The sequence below is a fragment of the Pituophis catenifer genome, unplaced genomic scaffold (genome assembly GCF_029215685.1).
Source record: "Pituophis catenifer annectens isolate HBS135680 unplaced genomic scaffold, rPitCat1.0.hap2 SCAF_1, whole genome shotgun sequence".
Classification (NCBI taxonomy): domain Eukaryota; kingdom Metazoa; phylum Chordata; class Lepidosauria; order Squamata; family Colubridae; genus Pituophis; species Pituophis catenifer.
The window spans coordinates 141,116,290-141,142,542 of record NW_027256881.1 but is presented as its reverse complement, the minus strand read 5'-3'; the positions used below and the strand labels follow the sequence as shown (position 1 = coordinate 141,142,542).

Here is a 26,253-nt window from a genome sequence, read left to right as displayed (position 1 = left end):
TTTTGCTTGTTAATAGAAGTTTAATTATTGCAGGGTATTTCCTCAAGAGTTTTCAATTGTGTTTTTAAATATGCAGATTTAAAGTGTGCAAATCATAGATGTATTTATTATAACAGAGACTAACATTTGTTACATGCAAATTTTTTATTCTGCATGGGGTTACAATGGGTTTTTAAAAACATTTTGGTGCATTGACAGTGTTAATTATTCCTGGCATTTGCAAATTCCATATTCATCTAAAAGAAACATTGCCTGGAATTTAAGAGAATCCCTTTTAAAAAATAAAATAAGGTAAGGTATAAATTTGCCAAAAATTCTACATTCTTCCAATCTTTTTTGTGCTGCCAGCTAGAATTGTCATCTCTCCCTGAAACCAATCCTGAGTATGAATTCTTCAACGGGTGCATATTTGATTCATTTGGTTTATGCATAAATGGTTTTGTACACTCCAAAAAGAATACAGAACAAAATGTTAATTGAATTAATAAACACTGACTATTGAATAAAAGTGCTTTAATTTAATTCATTTAATTTACATAAATTAACCCCATCTATGGGAGCGTGTATGTTGTATATATAGATGTACTCACAATATACACATGTACATGCAAACACGACATGCATACACATATTCAAACCATTCTTTAATATATAATGCTTTCTTACACAAACATACAAGTACATATAATCATGCAGAATAACTTTAAGATGGTTAACAAAGGTATGCAGGCTGACTGCAGTAAATCCCATTGTGTTCAGAGGTAATCTAGACCAGGGGTCCCCAACCTTTTAGACATCAGGGACCACCAAGTTCATAATTTTAAATCCCACGGACCGCTGGTGGTGGTGGTGGGAAGCTCAGTCGCCTTTCGGGCCTACCTCTCTGCTTCTGCGAGGCCCAAGAGAAAATGCCTGGTCCAGGCATACAGCCTGGAAACCTCTTTTGTGTTCCTTCTCTCAAGAAGCTTGGTCAATCTGAGTGAAGGAAAACGAAGACGGGCAGACTGACGGTAGCTTGCTGACGTTGATGGGAAAGTCGGTCCCATATTCCAGAGCTGTGGTAGTCACAGGACTGGCCCTTTGGTCATCCCGGAGCAGCTCCTCCACCCAGGTGCACCGGCCTGCAGGAGAGCTGCCTGCTCCCCGGCAGGCCGGTGCACCCGGGTGGAGGAACTGCTCCGGGATGACCAAAGGGCCAGTCCTGTGACTACCACAGCTCTGGAATATGGGACTGGCCCATGGTGGGGCTGGAAATGTCCACCATAGAGAGTGGCAAGTGCAATGTGCAACTTTGCAGGTGGTATAACGTGCAAAAAGGAGTGCAGCCCTCACCGGCCGGAACAAGATAATGGTGCTGTTGCGGGGGGGGGGCAGTGGCCCAAGTGGGCTGAAGTGGCAGTGGCGATGGCTGGAAGGTGTAGGAGTGAAGCGTTACTTGCATTTGCGTGGCATCAGCATTCCGACTTCCACGCGGTATATTTGCGCCACTGGTGGCGCCAAGGCAGCCCCTGTCTCCTGCCGTTTGGGGCTTGGAGCAGTAAACCGCGTCCAGGAAGCACTACAACTTTTTTCCATTTTATCATTTCTTCTGCACATTACAGTACACCATTCATAACTGTCCTATTTTAAATTTAATCAGCATCAACCTAGAATCTTAACTGGTGCACCATTATTATTTTTTGCACAACATAAGGCAATGCAGCAAAGAAAACAAAGCTAACAAATCTCAGTTCCCCCGCTTCATGATAAATTTCTTTTAAGAATTTATACTCATTCCCATTTTAAATACATAGGCATATTCATGCCTGGGATTTATCCATCAATCCAATACAAAGAGAAGTCTTTAAAGCCCGGTGTTTCTAAATCTTTGGTTTTTAAATCGCACAGGCAAAAAAGAGCAGATTGAAAGCAAATGGAGGACTTGGGAAAGTAATGGTTGGGGGAAAAAACTCAATGAGAAATATGGAGATGACCAGAAAGAGACAGCCGATGTAAATAATAATAATTTTTATTATTATAATAATCACAATCAAAGGGGATTTGGCAGCTAACGCTGGAAAAGCAGGCTTTGGAAAGCGCCAGCTGGGTACAAAAAGAGGAAGGGTCTTTTTTTTTTTTTCCAGAAAGAGCCACAGGGAAAGAAGGAGAAAGAGTCAGGCGAGAGACAAGCCTTTGTGTGAAAAAATTGGGCAAAGATACCCTACTACCAGGTTTCCTCCTCCTCCTCCTGGAACGGCTGCTGCTCTTCTTCCTTTTCTTCCCGGCCATAGCCACCCAGCCTCCGAAGATCCAGTATTTCCACCTCATCCAAAAGGCTGGCTGGGGGTAGAAAGATGGAAGGGGTGGTGAGGGCTTTGTGGGGTCCCCCAATGGGAGATGGCTTGAAGTAGATGAATGGCTCAGCTTGGCATATGACAGCTGGTGCTGGGCTCGACCTGCTGGCTGGAGGAGAGCTGGTGCGGGGGACTGATTAGGTGGCACTTGGGGTTTGGAGCACTTGGGGCTCAGAATGGTAAACGACGTCCAGGAAGCACTACAGCAGAGAGAAGCAGCTGGAGTCAACCGCAGCTTTGCTGTCCATTGCGGACGCTAGATTGGCCCCCTGCAAACTTTCGTCTCTCGAGGAGCCCAGCTGAAGTTTCCCGCGCCACTTCAGTGAGCACTCCTCGATAGATGAGAGGTTTCAGGGGGCCGATCTAGCGTCCGCAATGGACAGCAAAGCTGGGGTTGAGTCCGGCTGCTTCTGTCCGCTAATAGGCGGCCAAGGTAACTGCCTGAAGGACCCCATCCTGTCCCTGGGAGTCAAAACGCTGAAGTGCAAGCAGCGCGGGAAACTTTGGCTGGGCTCCTCAAGGGAAATGCAAAGATTTCTCTGTGGACCACCAAATTTTTCTGCAGACCACTGGTTGGTGACCATTGATCTAGACCTAGTATTATCAGCTGGGATGCTGGCCTTGCTCCCCTCTCATTCCTGTCTCACATTGAGACCAAGAAACTTCAATGAAAAGCCTCTTTATTTACAGAGTCCCCATTCAGTAAAGATCCTGATCTTCTTGTTTCCTCATTTACATGGAGAGTCTCTCTTGAATAGAAGCATTTCAATGCTGAAAAAGTTGTGCATTGTTTACACATTCAAGAGAACAAGGGGAGAATGGGGCTAGTATGTTTATCTCACATGTTCTTCCTCTCCTCAGTTTCAGCCATGAGATTCATTATTTGCACTCTCTTTTCATGAGCTTGTTTTAAGCTGCTTCTAAAAATGTGTTCTCCGTGGCAAGAGAAAGATAGGGCTTGCATATTCATCCCAGTTTCCTACATGCCATTTCTCTCTCTTCAGCTTTTGTTTCAGTCTCTTTCATTACTTACTTCTTCTACCAATTAGCTTTCTATCAACAACATCTGTGATTATTACCAGTAATGTGATAATAAATACCAATAGTAGGATGAATCCCTGCCCCTCCCATCCATAAAAATAATTATTTCAATGTAAGAAGAATAACTTGGAAAATGTTTTGTTTTCCCGAGATAATTTGGGAAGCCCTTGTGTAAAATAAGATGTTAAATAAAATATTCAAATAGTTGTAAATAACATTTATTAAAGTAGGGTTAAATTATTTGGAATGAAAAACTGTATACAAACCTATTATTGTTTTCCCTAAGTTGAGTTACACTAATTTAAGAAAAAGAATGAATATAAAGCAAAAGATTTGAAAGAAATTCTTTAAAGATCTAGTTAAATAGGTTATATTGTCTTGCTTCTAAATTAGTTTTACGAGATATGTATATTGTCTTTGAATTGCTTTATTTATGCATGCTACTCCTATAGCCATCCATCTATATCAGTTATTTTAGATGGTATAGAGAGGATTATTTTTTAAAAGGAACACAATATACAATGTAAATAACCAAAATAATAATCTGAAATAATAGTAATATATGCCTGTGGTCTAGAAAACATTTTCCCCACATTTATGAATTGAAGTTTTGTAGATTTCCTTGGTCCTTAGCTCATTTATAGTTTTAAGAAGCATGTAGTCTCAAGATGTAGATCTAACAGACTTGAAAAAAGATCATTTGTAATTTAATAATGCCGAAGAAACCTTTGATAGTACACATAAACAGTGCAAGTTCGCTCTAGTAAATAGATTCAGATTTCTTTTGGAATCCATAAAATGGACTGATATGAATCATCCACAGGTGAAGTAAAGGTTCATGGCATGTTATCTCCTACTTTCCCATTATTCACAGGAATTAGAATAGGATGTCAACATTTACCTTTGCTTTTTGATTATCTCCATGGAACCCTCAGCTTATGCTATTTGACAATGTAGGGAGATTTATGTAATAAATAACTCAACTGGACACATTGGTTTTATTTGCAGATAACATTTTTTTGTTTACTACTAAAGCTCATTATACTATCCCAGTGTTGATGTAAGAGACAGATGCCTTTAGCAGGATTACTCTATAAACTGGTCCAAATTGGAAGTGATGCCAAAATTGGGTTACAAATTCATTTAAGGCACATTAATTCCATATTTGTACTAAATTCATTAAATATTTAGGATACAACTAAGTGAGTAACATGATATAAATAAAATATAGAGATTTCTTCAAATATTGATACATGGGAGTTATTAAAATTTACTCTCTGGGGAAAGGTGAATGCTTTCAAAATGAACATTATTCCCAAATTAATTCATATTTTGAGAGGAGTTTCCAATTTATATATCTGGAAAATATTTTCAGAAAATAAATCCTTTGTTTAGAAAAGAATTTCTACATTTATAGCACCTTTAGTTGGATAGATAGTATAAGAATCAAAATATGCTTTAGTGATCTCTGGAAACAATTACGTTAGTTCGAAAGTTATGGAATAAAATGTCTAATAAAACATTTAGCCCTTTTTTCATATCAAATTGACTTTATGGAGAAACCTAACTTTAAAAATTGGTGAAGAGATGGTGATATTGGAAAAATTGGATGTAAGTGGGGATATTGACTTCAGACCAATTGATAGGCAATAAAGATGAATTTTTTTACTCTATGTTAAGAGACAAGTATCATTTATCAGTTGTAACTGAATGGCAACATTTACAGTTACAACCTTTGTTAACATTATTTGGACCAGCAGTATTTTCAGCTTCTGATACATCTGAGATACTAGAGCATGGGTGTCAAATTCGCCGTATCATGTTGCTGTCACATGACATATCGCGACACTTTTCCCTTTGTGGAGCTGGGGTGGGTGTGGCCTGCGCGTGACACATCCGGCCCATGGGTCACCAGTTTGACACACCTGCACTAGAGCAACTTGTTAAATCCTTTAAAACTAAAGGAACCTATTAGTTTTTATAGATATTTCTTCTCAATAAATCAATTTGATATGCACATTTTAAGAAATGAATGGAATAAAGAATTAGAAGTTCCTACATTGCTTAGACAATTGGAGTGTCTTAACCTCTGTAGCAAGAGTGCTAATGAACCTCAAACTACCACTAATATAAGAAAAATAATATTTAGAACTATTTCAAACATAAAATCATAGGGATTATTAGACCCCATTTCATTTGAATACCAAAGGACTTTAAAAAACACTTGTTGGATATCTAATAAGGATGATGCTTCTTTAAAGCATAGATTTCTACAAAGTCCTATACTTGCCAAGTTTTGGGAGAAAGTACAGGTAGTCCTCGACTTATGACCATAATCGAGCCCAAAATTTATGTTGCTAAGTGAGACATTGGTTAAGTGAGTTTTGCCTCATTTTACTACTTTTCTTGCCACAGTTGTTAAATGAATCATTGCAGTAGTTAAGTTAGTAACCTGGTTGTTAAGTGAATCTGAGCACATTGCTGAGCACATTGTAAGCCGCCCTGAGTCTTCAGAGAAGGGCGGCATATAAATCAAATTAAACAAAAAAAAAAAATCTGACTTCCCCATTGACTTTGTCAGAAGGTCATAAAAGGGGATCGCATGACACAGGATACTGCAAACATCATAAATATGAGCCAAAAGACAAGCATCTGAATTTTGATCACATGACCATGGGAATGCTGCAATGGCTATAAATGTGAAAAATGATAAGTCACTTTTTTCAGTGCTGTTGTAAATTTGAATGGTCACTAAATGAACTGTTATAAATTGAGGACTATCTGTAGTAGATTATGTAAATGCAACAAAAACTAAAATTTTCAGAGGATACTAAAGTATTGACTATATACTTAGTACATGGAATTTGAAAAATGGACAACATAAATATATTCTCTGTGCCCATACTATTCCCCAAAAGATTTGCAACATTGGAAAGATAAATGTATAGGAAAAAAATAAAGGAAAGATAAATGTGTGGCTCCTGGATTGAAGACCTGATTGCACTTGCCATTTATGAGTAAGTAAATTGCCCATAATAGACTTTGTATATACAAATATAATGAAATATGTTGCTCATTTATACAAAATACAATAGGTTAGAATTTATTATCACATAAATGTGTTAGAAACCAGTGATGAAATCCAATTTTTTTTACTACCTGTTCTGTGGACATGGTGTAGCTTGGTGGGCGTGGCAGGGGAAGGATACTGCAAAATCTCCATTCCCACACAACTCCAGGGGAAGGATACTGAAAAATCCCCATTCCCTCCCCACTCCTCGGGGAAGGATACTGAAAAATCTCCATTCCCACCCCACTCTGGGGCCAGCCAGAGGTGGTATTTGCTGGTTCTCCAAACTACTCAAAATTTCTGCTACCGGTTCTCTGAACTGCTCAAAATTTCCCCTACCGGTTCTCCAGAATCTTGCTGGATTTCACCCGTTAGAAACGTGTACGTACTTAAATAGTTAGGTAACTATGCATAGAAATATGACTGTTTACACTTAAACTGATCTATGCTTTACTTTATAATTTTTGCTTTGTATTTTTTCACTTATTTGTTAAGGCACTTTTAATGTGTTTTTATTTCTCTTCTCTTTGACAATGCATACATACATCCCTATCAATATCATCTTTGTGTTTTGCTTTTTTTGTTATCAGATAATGGATTATACTCCACTTTTTAATTACCTGTGTTTCCTTTTTTTGTGAAAATAAAAAAATTCCAGAACATTTCGTCACTTCCTCCCTCAATCACGATAGGATTTTTGGACGCTCAGCAACTTGTTTGCATTAACGACCACTTCCAGTGTTCCAGCCACATGATCCCAATTCATGATGTTTTTGCCGGAAACCGGTATTTACTTCTGGTTTCCAACAAAACCTCCCATTGAGAACAATGGATTTGCTTAATGACCATGTTTGTTTAACTACTGCTGCAAAAAGTTCATAAGATCAGGCAATCATGTGATGACCTGCTTAACAACTGGCAAGAATTACGACTGTAATTCTGGGCTCAATTATAGACTGAGGACTACGTGTTACTTAGCTCCCACTCTTTGTTGTTATCCCCTTATAGCTGTCTAATATTCCTATTCTAATCCAAATCTTGATTTTTAATCTCTCTATTGTAACTATCTATTCAGGTCCAAGAAACCAACTACCTCTTGCTTGGCTGTCTTTATTGTTGGTTTAATTCCTGTTGCCAGTTGTTGAATCTGGGCTTAACCACTCTGAAGCTGGGATTGCTAATGGTCCATCTGGATTATTAGCTCTTCTTCTTTCATTTTGGTCTATATCAGCTGCCAAGTCCCTCTGAAGTTTTTAGCTGCCAATTTCTTGTTTCATTCCCTTCAGTGCTAGAGAAGAATTCTTCAATCACTCACTGTATTCCCTCCCAGATAAACCAGACTGGCAACACAATTAGATGAGCTAATTCTACTTTATTGCAAGGCTACATTAATCTTTCAAGTCCAAAGGTACAGACTTCCTGCCACACTTTTAACTGCTTGATCAATTAAATCAGGTCCTAAGTTTCTTTTCCTGACCATAAGCCACTGGGAGGCTCCTACCTTCTCTTGTCCAATTGTTTCCTAGGCAGCATCTCTTCCCCTTATCCCCAAGGTCATCTTTCTTGTTTCATCCTTATTCACGCAGATTTCCTTGATCCAGTTGTGTCATCGTCCAGATATGGGCTGCTTCAGTCGGATCTGTTGCTGGCTGAGCCATAGTTTTTTTGACCACGCCCCTTGCTCCTCCCTTTGGGGCCCAGTTTAGGCTCAGTCGGCCTGAGAGTAACACCTCCTACAGATCTGGCTCTCAGCCCAGGTCTGTTCGATTGCATTTAAATTGTAAGTTTTTTTGAACTTTTATTTTCTTATTTCTTTCATTTATTTTCCTATTTAATTTTTTCTTGTAATTTTCAGAGGTTCCGGTCTACTAGGCTAGTTAAGAAATATTTTTAGTTTTATTTTGCATATAATAGCCTACCGGTATACCTCTTATTGGAGCAGCCTGTTCTATCAGGCTCTTCAATAGATCCAGGCGGCGGCCATTTTGGAAGCCTCTTCCCGGGTCTTTTTAAATTTTTTTTTTTTCTTCCCTTTGGTGGGGTTTTTTTAAATCTATACCACCAACAACACCGCAGGGGGCTTAAACCATTGTACCACCACCGTTTGTAGTGATATTCTGGGACAAACCCCAGAATCGCTAAAATAGGCCGCCGCCCCCGCCCTCAGCTCCCGGGACAGCAGAACAGCTGTAGGGCGGTCCTTTGAAGCGCCGCGGCACTTTGGAGAGGTGATAATTGCCGCTTTGCCACCAACGAGTCAATAGGAGGCTTTTTAACCCTTTTTTAGCCAGTGATCCTCCTATATCACCAACGGAGCTTATACAGGAGAGCTGTAAGGTTTCCTTACACTCTCCACGTGGCAATATTACAGCCAGGGTTTTTTTGTGGCTGTAAAGGCGCTTTATAGGGGCTGTTTCTAGGTTTCCTGGACAGTCACCTCTAGAGCAAGTTTCTTCTGCTCACGTGTTACTTGGCAGCCAGTGAGCTAATGCCAGATCCTCTGCTCTTGTTTACCTTACCACGTGGCGAAAGTGAAACTAAATCTTTGCAGTCAACATCTTGGTCGCAGTGAGTATACTATTGCAAGGGCAGAGCGTTCTTCCCACGGGGAGGGAAATACCATGCCTCAGGGGAAAAAAGCAGATTGCAAGCGCAAGCACTCTTCTAAATCAGAGGAAAAAGACTTGCAAAGGAGGCATAAGGCTTTAGAGAAGCAAATTTCAAAAGCTATTCCCAGTAAGGAAACCTCTCCTCCCCCCGCTACTCCCCCCCTTCCTGTTGTTGAAGTTCACCAAGCTTGGTCTTCAGAAGGTGAGGGAGGGGTTCTTATTCAAGAAGAACAGAGCACTCTGCAAAATCCATTTGCAAGTCAAATAATTTCCCCGGCTTCTCCTGCTCCTAGCAGAAATGTGACACCAGCTCAGGCTGCAAGGGAGTTTCCCTTGCAAGATCAGATTCCAGAGGACCCTTTTAAAAATCTGCCAGAAAACTTACAAGTTTTAATTGAAAGGGCCATTGCTTCTCGAGTGGAGGATGCCTATAAAAGACATCATTCTGGATCAATAATTTCTGAGCATTCCACTCATGCTAGAGTATCTCCTGCAGTTAGTCTTACTGGCTCTCATTCCCCTACTGCTTCAAGGGCTTGTGAATCCTTTGCTTTGGAGATGGATCACCATTCTGATTTATCAGATGATGAGGGCGTAATTCAAGATCAACCTGCCTTTACAGGGTTATTTCCTCCACACAAATTTAAGTCTCTGTTACATAAGGCACGCATTACTGCAGCTCTAGACAATGATGATTACATTAAAGAATTGCAAGAAGATAGCCAGGGTCATAAAAAGGGACTTTTTGCTGAACCTACTCCTGAACAATCCTTTGTTCCAATCCCTCAATTATTTACAGACGTGGTTAAGAAACAATGGTCTAGCCCTGCAACCTTGGCCTCTGCCCTTGCTTCAGATAGGAAGTATTATACGGTTGCACCCAAATTTGCTCAACTGTTGCAAGTCCCCCCTGTGGACAGTCCTGTAGCAGCTCTTTCGTCTCCCTCCTCCTATGTGACAGGGGATACTTCCGAGGGTCTACGACCAGAGGATAAAAAATTAGACTTCCTGTGCAAGAAGAACCACCAGGCTGCTGCATGGGCAATTCAATCGGCTGCCTCAGCCTCCTTTTTCAACCGATCAACCATCCTTTGGCTTCAGCAATTGCAAGCAAGAGTGCCCCCTAGTGAGGTTCGCCTCCATCAGGATATTAATAAAATCATAGCTGCTACTCAATTCTCAGCAGATGCCACTCTAAATTCGGTTAAATTCGCCTCTAGGGCCCTAGCCTCTACTGTATCAGCCCGCAGGATGATCTGGCTCCGTCAGTGGCCAGCAGATCTTCGGGCCAAATGGCGTTTGGCTGCAGCTCCATATTCTGCAGCGAAATTATTTGGTGAGTCACTTGAGCCCCTCCTCATTGAAACACGGGACAAGCGTAAGGTTCTTCCTTCAACATCTACACGTGTTGACAGACGATCTTATCCTTATTACAAGAGGGCATCCTTTCGTCCCTATTACCATGGAAACACCTCCCAACAGGGCTTCCCTCAGGGATCAAGCCGGTCTTCGGACCGTCAGTCCTTTCGGGATAGGGGCAGACAATTCACACAGTCCAAGCGGCCCTTTCGTGGCTCCGGCTACCGCCAGTCCCGTGGCCGTAAGTAATTCATCACCAAACCCTCCCATTGGAGGCCGCCTGGCTCTCTTCGCAGACAGGTGGAAAGCCTCTACCCCAGACCTCTGGGTCCTATCCATAGTAACATTTGGCCTCCCCCTAGAATTTCTATCCACACCTCCGACACGTTTCATTCAATGCCCACCTTACAGCAGCAAGTCCAGACGCCTCCTGATGGACCAAGCGGTTCAACATCTCCTGCATATTCGCGCCATAGAGGAGGTCCCTCAAAGCGAATGGAAACAGGGATTTTATTCTATCCTGTTTGTGGTTCCAAAACGGTCGGGGGGGTGGAGGGCAATACTGGATTTAAAATCTCTCAATTCTTACATAGTGTATCGCAGATTCAAAATGTGTTCACTAACCTCTATTCTTCAGGGGATTCGTCCCAACGACTTTCTAGTTTCCATAGATCTCACAGAGGCCTACCTTCACATCCCAATACTTCCAAGGCATCGGCAATATCTCCGATTCAGCTACGCAGGAAAACATCTACAGTACCGGGCCCTTCCCTTCGGCCTGGCGTCCGCACCAAGGGTCTTCACAAAGGTACTGGCAGTAGTAGCAGCTCACCTGAGGCAACAACCGGTAAGACTCCAGGCTTACCTGGACGATATTTTGATTCTAGCTCCATCTCACGACCAAGCCTTACACGATCTACACATCACAATTCAAACCTTGACCGAACACGGTTTCCTAGTCAACTACAAGAAGAGTCACTTAGTACCAACCCACAGACTCGTCCACCTCGGGGCCATCATAGATACACATCAAGGCGCAGTCTACCTGTCCTTGGAACGCCGAGCCGACATCAAAGACATGATAGCTCACATTCACAAAAACCCTTCTGTTCCATTGGCCACCTTGTCAAAACTTCTAGGCAAAATGATCTCTTGCATTCAGATCGTCCCCTGGGCACGCCTTCACGCCCGACACCTGCAGTGGTTTCTACTGCCTTTCCAACGAAAGCAACAAGCTCACACCATGGCCACTGTCAGAGTCCCACTATCAGTCAGGCGATCACTACACTGGTGGACATCGCCTTCTCTAGACGGGGGATGTCTTTTCATGGACCAAAACAGGATCACCCTCACGACGGACGCCAGTCTTCATGGCTGGGGGGCGCATCTCGAATTGCATGTGGCTCAAGGTCGTTGGTCTCCATCAGACCTGTCCAACCCCATAAATTGGCTAGAACTGAAGGCCATCCGCCTAGCTCTCATACAGTTTCAACAGCTTGTTCAAAACCATCACGTTCTGGTGCTGACAGACAACATAGCTGCAAAAGCACATGTCAATCATCAAGGGGGGACTCGATCGAGACGTCTCATGGAGGAAGCCTTTCGTCTAGGCAAGTGGGCCGAGCAACATCTCCTCTCCATCCGAGCAGATCACATAGCGGGGACAGAAAACATCCAAGCAGATTTCCTCAGCAGGACTCAGATAGACAATGCCGAGTGGCAGCTCCATCCGGACATTTTCCAAGCGATATGCAACAGGTTCGGGTTTCCACGCATAGACCTCTTCGCAACGAATCTGAACACTCAACTTCCTCGCTTCTTTTCAAGGTTCCCGACTCCGGGAGCGGAAGGGATCAATGCTCTCCGCCTCACATGGCCTCCCGGTCTTCACTATGCCTTCCCACCTCTGCCTCTGATCCCAGCTCTGCTCCAGAAGGTGGTCGCCGACAGGGCGGAAATAATCCTGATAGCTCCGCACTGGCCACGGCGCCCGTGGTTTGCGGATCTGGTCAATCTCTCCATATCACACCATTGGAGGATTCCATCGGACCAGATCATCCTGAGGCAGGGAGTCCTGACCCATCCGGAGCCTCAGTGGCTCCAACTGACTGCTTGGCACTTGAAAGGGCCCTCCTAAAGCGGGACATGTATTCAGATAGGGTGATTCCTACTGTACAGGCTTGTAGACGCAGGTCCACGGTTAGGATTTACAATATCACCTGGGTAGCTTTTGTACGATGGTGTAGGTCCCACCAGATCAATCCTCTGCTAGCCTCCCCTCCTCAGATCCTAGACTTCCTGCAGGATGGCTTGGACCGCGGTCTGGCCCACAGCACCCTTAGAAGACATGTGGCGGCACTGTCTACGGCCCTATCCAAGCCCTCTGAACAGCCGCTCACTCACCACTCCGTTATTAGAAAATTTCTGAGAGGTGTCAGGCTCTTACGGCCTTCCTCGATTCATAGGTATCCCACTTGGGACTTACCCAGAGTCCTTGACGCCTTGACGGCATCTCCCTTTGAGCCCCTCCGCACGGTCCATCTTCGTTTCCTCACCCTTAAGGTAGCTTTCTTAGTGGCCATAACTTCGGCTCGCCGTATCTCAGAGCTGGCAGCCCTCTCTGTTAGGGAAGATCTATGCATATTCAGACCCGACACAGTCGTCTTACGACTGGACCCCTCCTTTATTCCTAAAGTTAATTCACTATTTCATAGGACTCAGGACATTATTCTTCCCAATTTTTGTCCTAGACCTTCCCATAACTTGGAACGGAGGTGGCACACCTTAGATGTGCGGAGGGCTCTGAAAATATACATTACACGAACTGCCCCTTTCAGAAAATCCGAGGCCTTGTTTGTCTCTTTCTTGCCAAGTTCCTTAGGGAATAAAGCTTCATCTGCAACGGTTGGTCGCTGGATCAGAGCATGTATTGCCTCGGCATATCAAGCCCAGGCGGTTCCTATTCCCAGTCAAATTACTGCTCACTCCACCCGGAGTGCGGCTACATCGGCGGCCTGGGCAACTCAGGCTTCCCTTGAGGAGGTCTGCAGGGCGGCCACCTGGTCCACCCCCTCGCCATTTATTAGACATTACAAGTTAGATGTCTTTGCTTCTGCGGAAGCGACATTTGGCAGGAGGGTTTTGCAACAGGTGCACCGGTCAGGGGTCTCCCCAGGCCCTTCGTCATCCCGCCCTTAGGACTGCCAAACTTTGGTATGTCCCATATCTGGACGATGACACAACTGGATCAAGGAAATTAGGCATTGGTCTTACCTTGAAGGCCAAATTTCTTGATAGTTGTGTCATCGTCCAGCCCCTCCCTCTGTCTCAGGGCCTGTACAGTTTGTTTTTTGTTAATGTTAAAGAAGTTTATTTCCAGTTGTCCCGTTGGACCAGTTTCTATTTCTGAGGATGATGGTTCCTGTTGGAGCTTGTTCCTGTGGCCTTCTTCGCCAAACTGGGCCCCAAAGGGAGGAGCAAGGGGCGTGGTCAAAAAAACTATGGCTCAGCCAGCAACAGATCCGACTGAAGCAGCCCATATCTGGACGATGACACAACTATCAAGAAATTTGGCCTTCAAGGTAAGACCAATGCCTATTTTCTTTTTTTCCCATCAACTTTTCAGTTTTCTGACATTTGGGCATCCATCCCATTCCTCCAATAACCTAAGTGAGGTCCTTCTTAAGCCATCTTCAGGGGTTGACGGCCATTTTCACTTCTGCTTCCTCTCACACTATTTCCCAAATACATTAGGAAAGATTTAACTTTAAGCAGAATTCTACTAGTTCTCCTTATTCATGTTGTTTAGCAAACTCACTATTCAAACTATTTAATGGCAACAGCAAGAAATTGTGTTTTTCCTCCTTTTTCCCAGGCCACTTCCAACAATGTTGGTAAGTGGGAGATCAAGCCAGAGGCCCCTGCTTTGTGGGGGGCCCTGGGACCTCTGCTTTCTCCTTTCTGTTATTTAACATCTACTGGACACCACTGGAGGTGGTCATCCACTGGCATGGGGCAAAGTATAGTATCATCAGTATGTTGATGACAACAAATATATATCTCTGTCCCATGCCAACCAAGTCATGTTATCAAAGTTCTGTCCCAATCTCTGGGGGCTTTGGGAACCTGAATGGGGAAGAACAGGCTTAAGCAAAACCTAGTAAAAACAAGTAGCTATAGTTTTTGAGCCCTTTTCTGTTAGTCTTATTACTTAGACCAGACCAGAAAATGAACTCCACAGGAAGACTAAAATTATATTTTATTGAGATAGGCTATTATTATGGTGGTCTGCCTTATGCACCACACATGCTCATTTTTTACTGGGAGGCTCTACTTGTAGTAATTCAAGCCTTAGACCTTTCCTCCAGCCCCAGCTGGATTTTTGTAATGCGTTCTACATAAGGACTACCTTTAAAGAGCATTCAGAAGCTGCAACAGATCCAGAATGCAGTGGAACAGGCAATGTAGGGTGTGCTACTAAATAGCCACATGACATCTCTACTCTGTGAGTTACAGTGGCTTTTAATGGGCTTCAGGATGCAACTCAAGATTCTGTTTGACACTAACAAAGCTCTACATGGTATAGAGTTATTTTGGGACCATCTATGTTTCTATTCACCTCACCAAAGCCAGCAGAAATAGATGTTCCAGATCCATTCTATTAGGAAATTTCTTATTGTAGGACTTACTTAAAGAGTTATATCTTGTCTGTCCAGGACCTGTGCTATGGAGTACTGTCCTCCCAGATACACAGATGACCCTCAAAGGTTTTGATCTTTCATAAGACGTTAAAAACATGGACATTCCCTCAGACATTTGGGCTGGGAGATGAATCAGTCCTGTTGGCGGATTTATTTGTTTTGATCTATTCTGATTGAAAATAGAATGAAAAGTTAGGTAAATCTAATGTGTGGCAAAACCTGCAAGGAAGGTTTTTCAAATATAACAGTAGAAGGAGGAAAACAAATGAGGCATTGGCTCATTGTTTATTTCAAATGAAGAAATCTTCATAGATATCAAAGAGAATATAAAGGAACTCGTATCTTATTTTGTTTATGTCTATGTCCACAGCAATCATCTGAGACTAATCTTGTCTCCTTTGACAAGGTAGCTAATGGAAAAGGATTTGGATATGAGTGCCTCAATTTCAGCTTTTTTAAGCAAGCTTTTTACAAGATTGCATGTGACAAGCTGATTTGGATGGCAGTATGTTAAGGTGGGTCCATAAGTGCCTGGCAAAATTACACTCAGCATAAATGGCACTTCATTCAGCTAGAGAGAAGTAACTATTGGGGTCAAGCGGGGATCTATCAAAAGGCAAGTATTATTCAACATGTTATTAATGTTGGGGTTGAATTGCTTGTCCAATTTGCACAAAATTCAAAGGTCTGGCCAACATCCAGGAAGATTGAATGAGACTACAACTTAATCTGGATAGATTAGACGTCTCAGCGGAAAGTAACAAAATGCTCTTCAGCAGAGAAAATATAAAGTATTACATTTAAAAAAGAGAGATGTATGGCATATATACAAGATGCAGGATTTATAGCTTGAAAACATTATGTCAGAAAAGGACTTGGGCCTATTCACTGATAGTCAGCTGAATGTGAGGTAGCTACTAGCACAAATGCAACTCTGAGCTGTGTTATAAAAATTCTTATTCTCTCCCCTATTGATGAAACAATTTCTGCAGACCTGTGTATGGTTCTAGACTCAACATTTCCATAAATATATTGACATTCCCTTAAGAGGCTGACAAAGATTTTTTGACAAAGGTTTTGTGATAAAAGGCTAGAAGAACCTGAGATGTTCAGCTTGAAACAAACACTGATTGTAGACCTGTGAGTGTTCAGGTCCTTAAAAGGGTATCATGAAAAAGTTATTTAGAATCTATCCATTACTGCATAAAACGAAAATCAGATATAATAAGTGCAAGTTGCAACTACCAAATTCTGTTTAAAGAAAACCTTTTTGGCAATAAGAACTGCACAGGAGAATAGTCTGTCTAAGGAGATTATGGATTCTCTCTCTGTGGAGATTATTTTAAGAGGCCAAACATTCAGTATTTAGAAATGGGTGAATTTGTTTTCCTGTAGCCTACAGAGAGTTTGACTACATCATCCTTGTCCCTTCCAATTGTACAATTTTATAACTGATAGACTCTTGTTAATACTAAAAAAATTTTTTATAATAAAATCAGTTTCCAGAAGGAATTGGTATGAATGTGACTTGGTTAGAATTCTTTATTGGCCAAGTGTGATTGGACACACAAGGAATTTGTCTTTGGTGCATATGCTTTCAGTGTACATAAAAGGACAAGATACATTCGTCAAGAATCATAAGGTACAACACTTAATGATAGTCATAGGGCAGTGATGGCTAACTTTTTTGCCATCGCGTGCCAAAAGCGGGGGGAGCACGGGCGGGCCACACATGCACATGCCCACACCCATAATTCTATGTGCCCTGCCCCCCCACACATGTGTGCGTGACCCGCGCTCCCCCCGTTTTTTGCACGCGATGGCACGGTGGGCCCAGTAGGCCCGTTTTTTGCTCTCCCCAGGCTCCAGAGCCTCTCTAGGAGCCTGGGGAGGATGGAAATGGCCTTCCCCACCCGCCAGAGGCCCTTTGGAGGCCGAAAACGGCCCGTTTTCCAACTTCCAGAAATCCCACCGATATGGCTCCACGTGCCACCTGTGGCACGTGTGCCATAGGTTCGCCATCATGGTCATAGGGTAAGAATATCAATATAAATCGTAAGGATACAAGCAACAAAGTTATAGTCATGCAGTCATAGTGGGAGGAGATGGATGATAGGAACGGTGAGAAGACCAATAGTAACAGTAATGCAGACTTAGTGAATAGTTTGACAGTGTTGAGGGAATTATTTGTTTAGCAGAGTGATGGCGTTCGGGAAAAAACTGTTCTTGTATCTTGTTGTCTTGGTGTGCAGTGCTCTATAGCATCGTTTTGAGGGTAGGAGTTGAAACAATTAATGTCCAGGATGCGAGGGGTCTGTAAATATTTTCACAGCCCTCTTTTTGGTTGAAGTGTATATTATCCTTGAAACTGTAACTCCATCATTTGGTTGGAGAACATTTAGCATCTACTGTATTTCAAGTTCATGTTTATTTATAAATCTTATATAGATGTTAATCTCCATACAAGACACTGGGCAGCTCATAAATAAAAAGATAGCAAACCAATCCAAAAAAAAGAGTGACTTTAGGTCAGTCACACACGCTCATCCCAACCTACATCACAGGGCGATTGTAGGGAAAATAGGAGGAAGGAGTATTAGGTTTGTCCACCATTGTCTTATAAAGTAATAAAGGCAGGATAAAAAATTAAAGATAGATAAAAGCAATAAGAACTATAAAACCATTTAAAGTGAAAGCAAAATTCATAACTGAGGTAACCATTTTATATCTAACAGTCAATCTAGCCACTGCACCAACATTACCATACCTGCCTATCATCATGCTTCTCAAGTACAAAAGTATAGCATGTAATAAAGTACATTATTGGTTTATTAAATGCATTATTGTTTAATAAATACATTTATATCAAAAGGGATAAATGCAGAAATTCCAAATTCCTTTCTCTAGAAATATAATTTATGAATATACATCTGGACATTAGTTTGTTAATAAATAATCATTAAATTTGAGATGTTTCTTTTATAACAGCTGCTACCTGCCAAAAAATTTTGGGAACCAGATGATCCAGCAAAGGATGGACAAAAAGGGATATTTCTTGGTGATGAGTGGAGAGAAACTGCTTGGGCAACACCTCGTAAGTGATACTTATTTAAGTCATTATGTAAACTATACAATTTAGTGTGGGAAAAAGACTGTTCCTAGGTTCAGTGATGGAAAAATCTGCATTGATTTATGCTGTATTAATTTGCATATTGATATTGAGTTTTAATATCTCTTTTTTAAATTTAAAATAGACCACTCCATGTCACAGCCTATTATGGTTCAAAGAAAGCCTGGACATGTTTTTCATGGAACAAGTGAAGTAAACGCTGTCTTATCTCCTCGATCAGAGAGTGGGGGCCTTGGTGTGAGCATGGTCGAATATGTGCTAAGTTCTTCTCCAGCTGATAAATTGGACTCCCGGTTTAGGAAAGGAGCTTTTGTAAGTAACTTGTTTGTATCAATAAAAGTTATTGTAGGCTAGTCTACAATATTACTAACTGCTAGATTTCCCTCATGCTGCCTTGTAATTTAGCAGCAAGTATCTTTATTATTTAAGTTTTTGTTGTGGTCTCCAGAAAGCAGTGCTTTATGCTAAGCTAGATCTTATGTGTCTATACTCAACTGTTTCATGCTACTGTTGGGAAAATGGCTTCAAAATCATAACTGTAACATGAAGTGTTGTATATAAATCTTGCATATGCCCTCCAAAGATTTTTCAAAGGCTTTCTGTTCATAATAAATCCTTTTAAATAGCTGTATTTATGAGAAAGAGCAAGATGTCTTGCAAAAGGACACACCAAGCATAAAATGGCATTTTGGTTATATGTTATTCAGTCATTCAGTGACTTCCAACTCTTCATGATTTGATGAAAATAATTTTACCTGGATTATCTATCTATAACCGCTTCTTTGAGCTTATACCAGGGGTGAAATCGCCCGATCTGGTAGCGATGGAGGCGGATGGTTCGGAGAACCGGTAGCAAAAATCCCTCCCCCCCCCCACCACCATGCTCAGCTGAGCCGTACGATCATTGAAGGCTTTTTTTTTTAACTTTTAAAAGCATTTTTTCTACAACCTCTTCCAACAAAAAAATACTTTTAAAAGTAAAAAAAAAAAAAAAGCCTCTGATGATTGTGCGGCTCAGCTAGGATCGTCAGAGGCTTTTCAAAGCATTTTTTAAAAAGCCTCTCTAACGATCCCAGCTAAGTTGCCTGATTGTCGGAGGCTTTTCAAAGCATTAGAAAAAATGCTTTGAAAAGTGAAAAAAAAAAGTTGGCCACACCCACCCAGTCACATTACCCCCCCCCCCCCACCAAGCCACGCCCACAGAACCGGTAGTAATAAATTTTACATTTCACCCCTGACTTATACCATTTTAATTTCATATGTTTTATAGTATTTCACTCTAGACAGTGTTACAAGGAAGAAGGGAGTACCAAAAACTGCCTCTCTTCACTGTCTTAAGTGCAGGGTTAGATTCCTCTGGATCATCAAAACCTCTCACAACTGGAAAAGCCACGCTCACTTCATAGGAAATTTACCTTCAGCTAATGTTGATTTTTCAGTTTTATCCTGAAAGCTAGCTTTATTTTATGTATATACAACACACTTTATTTAAGAATGATACCTGACAATCAAGGTAGTTTACAACATTAGTTAGATTTGATAATGATACCTTGTGGGTGCTACATTTTATTTTCTGCTAGATTCAGACCAAACATGTTTTTTTACTTAGGGCACTAGAGAAGCTGAAACAGATGGACCTGAGAAAGCAGACCAGAAAGGCAAGGTTTCTCCATTTGAGGAGGACAAGAACAGAGATCTTAAACAAGTTGATGATGACGATGTTACCAAAATAAATGGCAGAGGCTTGCCAAATGGAATGGATGCTGATAGCAAAGATTTTAAGTAAGGATTAGATTTTTGGGGGGTGGGGAGGAAGATATATTTGTTTTCAATAAATAAAAGTTATGGATATACGGGTTCAGGTTCAAAGTTTCATTTAGGTTTTATGATATTTTGCATAATGGTTGCCATCTTTATACATGTTAAGTTTTATGTTTTAATTATGGGATCTGTGCAGGCTGTAATACAGATGGGTGTCCTGTTGCTATCACTAAACTTAATTAATGGAAATTAGAGTTCGGCAGCAACTTCTGGGAGGCTGTAAGTTGTCTGTTCTGCTAAAAAAAAAAAGTACACCTCTCCAAGAGGTTTCCATTCTTTTAAAATGTAGCTCAATCTTCAAAATCCATCTTCAAGTAGAGAGCCTATTCTCAATTTTTGAGACTACATTAAAGGATATGATAATTTGTACTTTTTCTTTTCAAAATATTTTCCCCTGACTACATTCATGGATGAGCCATGGTTTTCTGCATTGATCAAGACTTGTTCAGATCTACCTATATGTATGTATCCAAATAGGATATTGAATTCCCTGCTCGTATTTCCTTTATATCATACAGAGTCTTTACTTAGCAACAGCAATTGGGACTAGAATTTCTATTGCTAAGCAATGTGGTCATAAAGTTTAATATCAAGTGACCTCATTGCTTAGCAATAGCAATCTTACTACAGGTCATTAAGTGAGGACCTAATTGCAACTTCCTTCTGGCTTCAAGTGACACTGGGATTCTGCAGCTGTTGTAAGGGTGAGACTCTTGCCAAGTGCCCATATTGTGATCTGACCCTTGCGGTCACATGATCAGAACATAATCAGTCATGTACCCTTTGATCAATGTTATAATTTGGAACAGTTACTGAATAAGTGCCGTTTAACCAAGGACTACCTGAATAACAAATGTCCTGGTTAGCTTAGTTGTATATCATCATGGAAAACAGTCTGCCGAACAGTGTCCACTTTGTTAAATTCTGACAGAGATATTAGCCGCTTAGTATGAAAAGAGGCCAACTAATGACTATAAAAAATCACAGGGAATGTGTATATTGTATTTCATTGGTGCATGGGTATGTAAACAGGGAGAGTTAACAAATGTTCCTGGGAAGTTCAAAGAGAGAAAAATGACCTCCCCCCCCCCAAATGTATGTTTTGAATGATTGTGTTCAGAACTGTAAGGGCTGTAAAGGTCATCTGAATAAACTGCTGATCAGAAGGGGTATGTCCTGAGAATTGCTTATTGTCCATTGTATATGATTGAGTGACTGATAAAGGAGAATATTTGTAGCTCAAAGTTGAAATGAGTGTTTATGATTGGATGACTACTTCCTGCTGAATAACCAGAGAGTACAAGGAATATAAGGTAACTTGATTCCAATAAGATAAGTGGAAAATGAGTGCTACAGAATTTAGCTGGGAGTTTAAGTGAAAGCCCTATACATTTTCCTTTCAAAGTTTGTACTTGGCTAATCCAGAAGCCTGAAGGGGAAAAAATGAGAAATAAAATATTTTCTACTGGTGGTAGTTTAAGAAGTGAAGTTTAAATCAAGCGTCTGTTTATAACTCTGATCTCCAGTGCTTCTGATGAGTTTAATTTCTTTTATTTTATCCCACTATTATTGCTGTTATAAATAAGATGGCAAAAATACCCAATGTTCATTCCTCCTATTTTCCCAACAACAACAACCCTGTGAGGTGGGTTGGGCTTTGAGAGAATGACTGGCCCAAAGTCACCCAGCTGACTTTCATGCCTAAGGTAGGACGAGAACTCACTGCTTCTTAGTTTCTAACCTGGTGCCTTAACCACTGGACCAGACTGTCTTTTTTTTTTTCTTTCCTGAAAACATTGGGGTAAATTTCCCAAAAATATCTACTTATAGCAGTGCCTGAAGAAAATGACAAAAAATTGGTGCAGCAAGTAGCTAAACTCCAGTTGATGAGAAAAGACAAGGAATTGTCAGTTTAAAGAAAGGAAACTCTACAGTGGAAACAGACCCTGAAAGTTGTCCATCATATGATAAACACGGTGAATGAGAGTAACATCTAGAAGCAAGAGTAATAGTATATATGCTGCATTGCTGAAATGCCAAAGCAGCTTTGAGGCTCATGCAGATGAACAGCTCTGAGCTTTGGAGGAAAGCAAGAGAAAGACTATATATGAGAAATGGGAGACTGGAGCCAAGAAGGGCAGGGACAATGTAAGTGTATCAAAAGAGAAACACCCCAAAAGGGAAGAGAAGATTCAGAAGAAGTAAAAAAAATGAATTATGGTAATTGGTAAGTCATCACTATGAGGCTTTGAAACAAGCATATCACATAGAACCCTTTGCTTGTGAATTGTGCTATTTGTGAGCAAGAATCGGGGATGAGATAGAACAAGTCTAATAATTACTTCCTGCTGATATATATGGGAATTAATACTGCAGATGGTAATGCAAAGGACAATTGGAATGTTTCATCATAGATACTGAAAATCACAAAACAAACTCTGGGGGCTTGAATTGTGTTCTCATATTAAATGCTTTCACGCCATGGAAGAAGAATAGAAAGGAAAAGAAAAATATTGCAAATCAATAAATACAAGTTAGGTTAATAAGAAAGACTTAATTTCTGAGACGGGGCCTGTGGTCCAAAGTGTTTACATTCAGATAAGATACGTTATATGTCATAAGGAGTGGAAAATGTGTCTGAGCCACACATGATAAGGTTGATTAGAAGAGTTTTAAATTGAATCAGTATATGTACACTCCTAAAGTAAGACTCTTCATTAAAGTCTTGTGTACTGTACAGAAGTGTTCTTGAAATGAACTTTTAAGTTAGTTTAAAAAATAGGCTTGCTTTCATCAACTTCATTGTTTGTACTTTAATGTTCAGAACATATGAAATAAGATGAACTTGCTTCTCTTTGGACAGAAGCGTAAATATGATTTAAAGATATAGAAATGACATGGTGGTCTGACTCCTTTGACTGCATTGTGGCATTTGAAGAGGAAACCATTCTTTGTTAAGAAGAGAAGCAATTGCACTGTCTGTTAAAAAAAATTGATTCCTACCCATAAAGCCAAATCAACAAACCTGGAATTGTTTAGCCTAGTATAAAAAAACCCAAACTCAGAATGAGCAGAGGTTGGTGGAGATGCTAAGAAGAACAAAAACAATCTTGTTAGATAAGTTCAAAATGAAAAGAATCAATACACCAGCTGATCAATAAAGAAGGAAAATTATTTACAGGCAACAAGCAGAACCACTGAAGCTACATAATTTGTTTCATTCTTCCAACCACAAAGAAATTGTGAAGCCACAATAATAGAGTAGGATTGAAGCTTGTGATTGATGGAAACGTGATCAGGGGAAAGCTCTTTACTTTGAATGGGTTTTAATCTTTTGGGCTAGATGAATTGCATCGTAGGGTACTGAAGGAACTAGTTGATTGGTCTGTTATCCTGGTGAACAGATGAAGTTCCAGATGAGTTGAGGAAGATAAAAGGGAGGAAAGGAAGATCCCTTGTGCTAAAGCCCAGTGAGTCTAACATCAGTAGCTGGGTAGGAAATAAAGAGGTTGGTCTGTAGCCTCTTTCAAAGCATTGTGATAATTGCTAATCGGGTTTTTCTTAAATAAATAAATTTTCTTCATTTTTTTCCCATAGGGTAACTTCCATAATAGATTGTGGGAGTGCTATATATCTTCAACAAAACAATTAACAAAATACTCAGTGACCCGCTGATTAAGGCTGGTCAGAAGACATAAATTACATTCGAAATCTTGATAGTTTGGAGAAATGGGCTGAAAAGGGTAGACTGAGTTTAACAGAATCAAGGATAAAGTTTAAACAAAAATCAGGTGTACAACTGTAGATGGCTTGGTATTAATAGTAAATAGTGTGGTTGGCAATAGTTATGAAAAGGATTGGGATATAGGCAATGCTCTTTTTACCAACGGGTTGCATTCTGAGAGGCTGTTCATAAATCTGTTTTGTTTGCAAGTCCAAACAAATATATATGTGGCATGCTGTAAACTAACCTCCTCCCAATTTCTGGAACCTTTTCTGTTGGAGTTGTGGACAGTTTTTTCTGAATTGATAAAAGTTCATAACTTGAAAGTTTGTAAGTGGAATAATGTTTTGTAGTTGATTCCAAATTAAATAAGAGCTAGCCATGTGATGCAACTCCACAAAAGCCAAATATAGTTGTAGGCTGCAGCAACAGAAATACCATTTCCTAATTAAGGAAATAAATTATTTCACTCTGTTCTGCTTTGGTCAGATCCTATCTTGAGAAGTACATCCAGTTCTGGGAGTTATAAGGAGTCAGAAAAATTCGAACAAGTTCTAGTAAGAAGAATGAAGCTAATCAAGGGACTAGAAGCTAGATTGTGTGAGGAGAGATTGAAAAAATTACCTGTGTTTGAGAAAAGACTACAGATATGACAGTAACACTTCAAATAATCCTTTTTGAAGAAATTCTTCAAAAGTCCTTGGTTAATGACCATCATTCAGAGACTCTTACTAACAATGCTGAACAAGTGGTACTTATGACTGTTGCTTAAAAGCTGGCAGGAAGTCAGGAAGAGGTCCTGAGTTAATGATTGGTTATCCTCAGTTATGACAGGAACATACTGCCAGGAGTGCCATCACTAAATGATGGGGTTACATAATGTGCTTTATGACTCCATCACTTAGTGATAGAAATTCCAGTCGTAATTATCATTATTATTAAGGACTACCTATACCCCAAAACAAATCACATAGAAGTAATTCAAGACTGTTCTTCCCTGTCCTGGGTACAAGAAACAGTTAATAGATTGTTACAGGAAGGCAGGTTGTGTCTGAATGTGAGGAAAAAAATATCTGTCTAAATGCAGTTTGACGTGATACCTATTTCCCTGGGAGATAGTAGACTATTATCTACTAGAAGACTACTCTTCCTTGGATATTTTTCATTGGATATTTTGTTTGCTTGTTTGTTTGTTTGTTTATTAAATTTATATAGCAACCCATCTCACTATCATGACTTGGCATTGTACAATAAATCAATTAAAAATAAATCTTAAATAACCCAAACAAAATATAAGCACAGGAGTATGCACAAAATCTCACTTACAGTGCAACCATATTACAGTCTCTTCATTGGAACCCCTAAGGTTTTTAAAAATCACCTTTTTTTTAGGAATTTCTGGAAAAACAGTGGGTAGGACCTAGAAAGCCAAATTTGTGGTACACTTTCATTTGGATTCTTTCAGTGAATGGAGGTTGGAATCCATGGTTCTAGCTTACTCTATGTTCATATTTTAATCATAAAAGCTCTTTCTCTTGTAAGAGGAACATGGTTGCTTCTTCATCCTATAAGTGGCCAGAGACAATACTTCACAAATTGACTGTTTGTGGTCTGATAGCTCTTAAATGTTTCACAATACAGAATGTATATCGTTTCTGACTGCTGTATATTGTTTGATCTATATTATGCCAAAATTTTAAAAGTGTTTTTTAAAATTCAAACTAGTTTCTTCATTTTATCTTCAAAATATGATTTTGCCTGAAATGTTTTAGTAGAAATAGTATTGAGTTAAGTATCTTTTTCAGTGTAAAAGAAACATAGTTATAGCTCCTATAGGCCTGCTCTGTAATTGACTCAGAATATGATTTCCTTAATGCTGCCCTTTTAAGATTCACAATTAAGTTGGCTTTGAAGACATGAATTTAGATTTGAAACCTGAGCTTCCCATATCCCTCCAAGCATGCTCTCCTGCCACCATCACCACCCTCAAATTGTAGATCTACTCTTTTAAAGTCTGAGCTTTCTACTATAGCATATTTATTAAGCATTTATGTTACTTTACCAGGAAGTACTGAGCACATACATGGTGTTTCATGACTTGGCTTGTTCAAGAAAAACAACAATAGCAGCAGCAAACACAGGATAATTTTACCAACTGTTTACCCTAGAAAGCAATATCTATAATTTTTGATCACAAAGATTAACTGTAGCTATATTTATCATAGATAAAAATAAAACAAAAATTTTAGGAAATTGAGAAAAAAGGAAAATGCATTTTTATAAGATTATCATATTTTTTAACAAAAAGTTGAGAATGTATATTTTAATATATAAATTTTTGGGCATTAATCATTCAAACATGCTAATTTTCCTATTCGCTGTTAACATTCCACTGCTCCTGAAAGTAATTAACATAACATAAAATAACAATTATTTTGTACATCATTATTTGAATTACGGTACCAA

The 26,253-nt window shown here is 40.2% G+C and overlaps 1 protein-coding gene across 15 annotated transcripts in view; it reads left to right on the top strand.

Annotated features, from left to right (window-relative positions):
* The window catches only part of PUM2 (pumilio RNA binding family member 2), an 81,993-nt gene that overhangs the window by 9,964 nt on the left and 45,776 nt on the right, over positions 1-26,253 (top strand). For all 15 annotated transcript variants that reach the window (XM_070933000.1, XM_070932999.1, XM_070933008.1 and 12 more), the window contains exons 3-5: positions 18,101-18,206; positions 18,367-18,554; positions 19,852-20,024. In XM_070933000.1, coding sequence (XP_070789101.1) covers positions 18,101-18,206; positions 18,367-18,554; positions 19,852-20,024 — 467 coding nt within the window. The remainder of the gene's footprint in view (positions 1-18,100; positions 18,207-18,366; positions 18,555-19,851; positions 20,025-26,253) is intronic.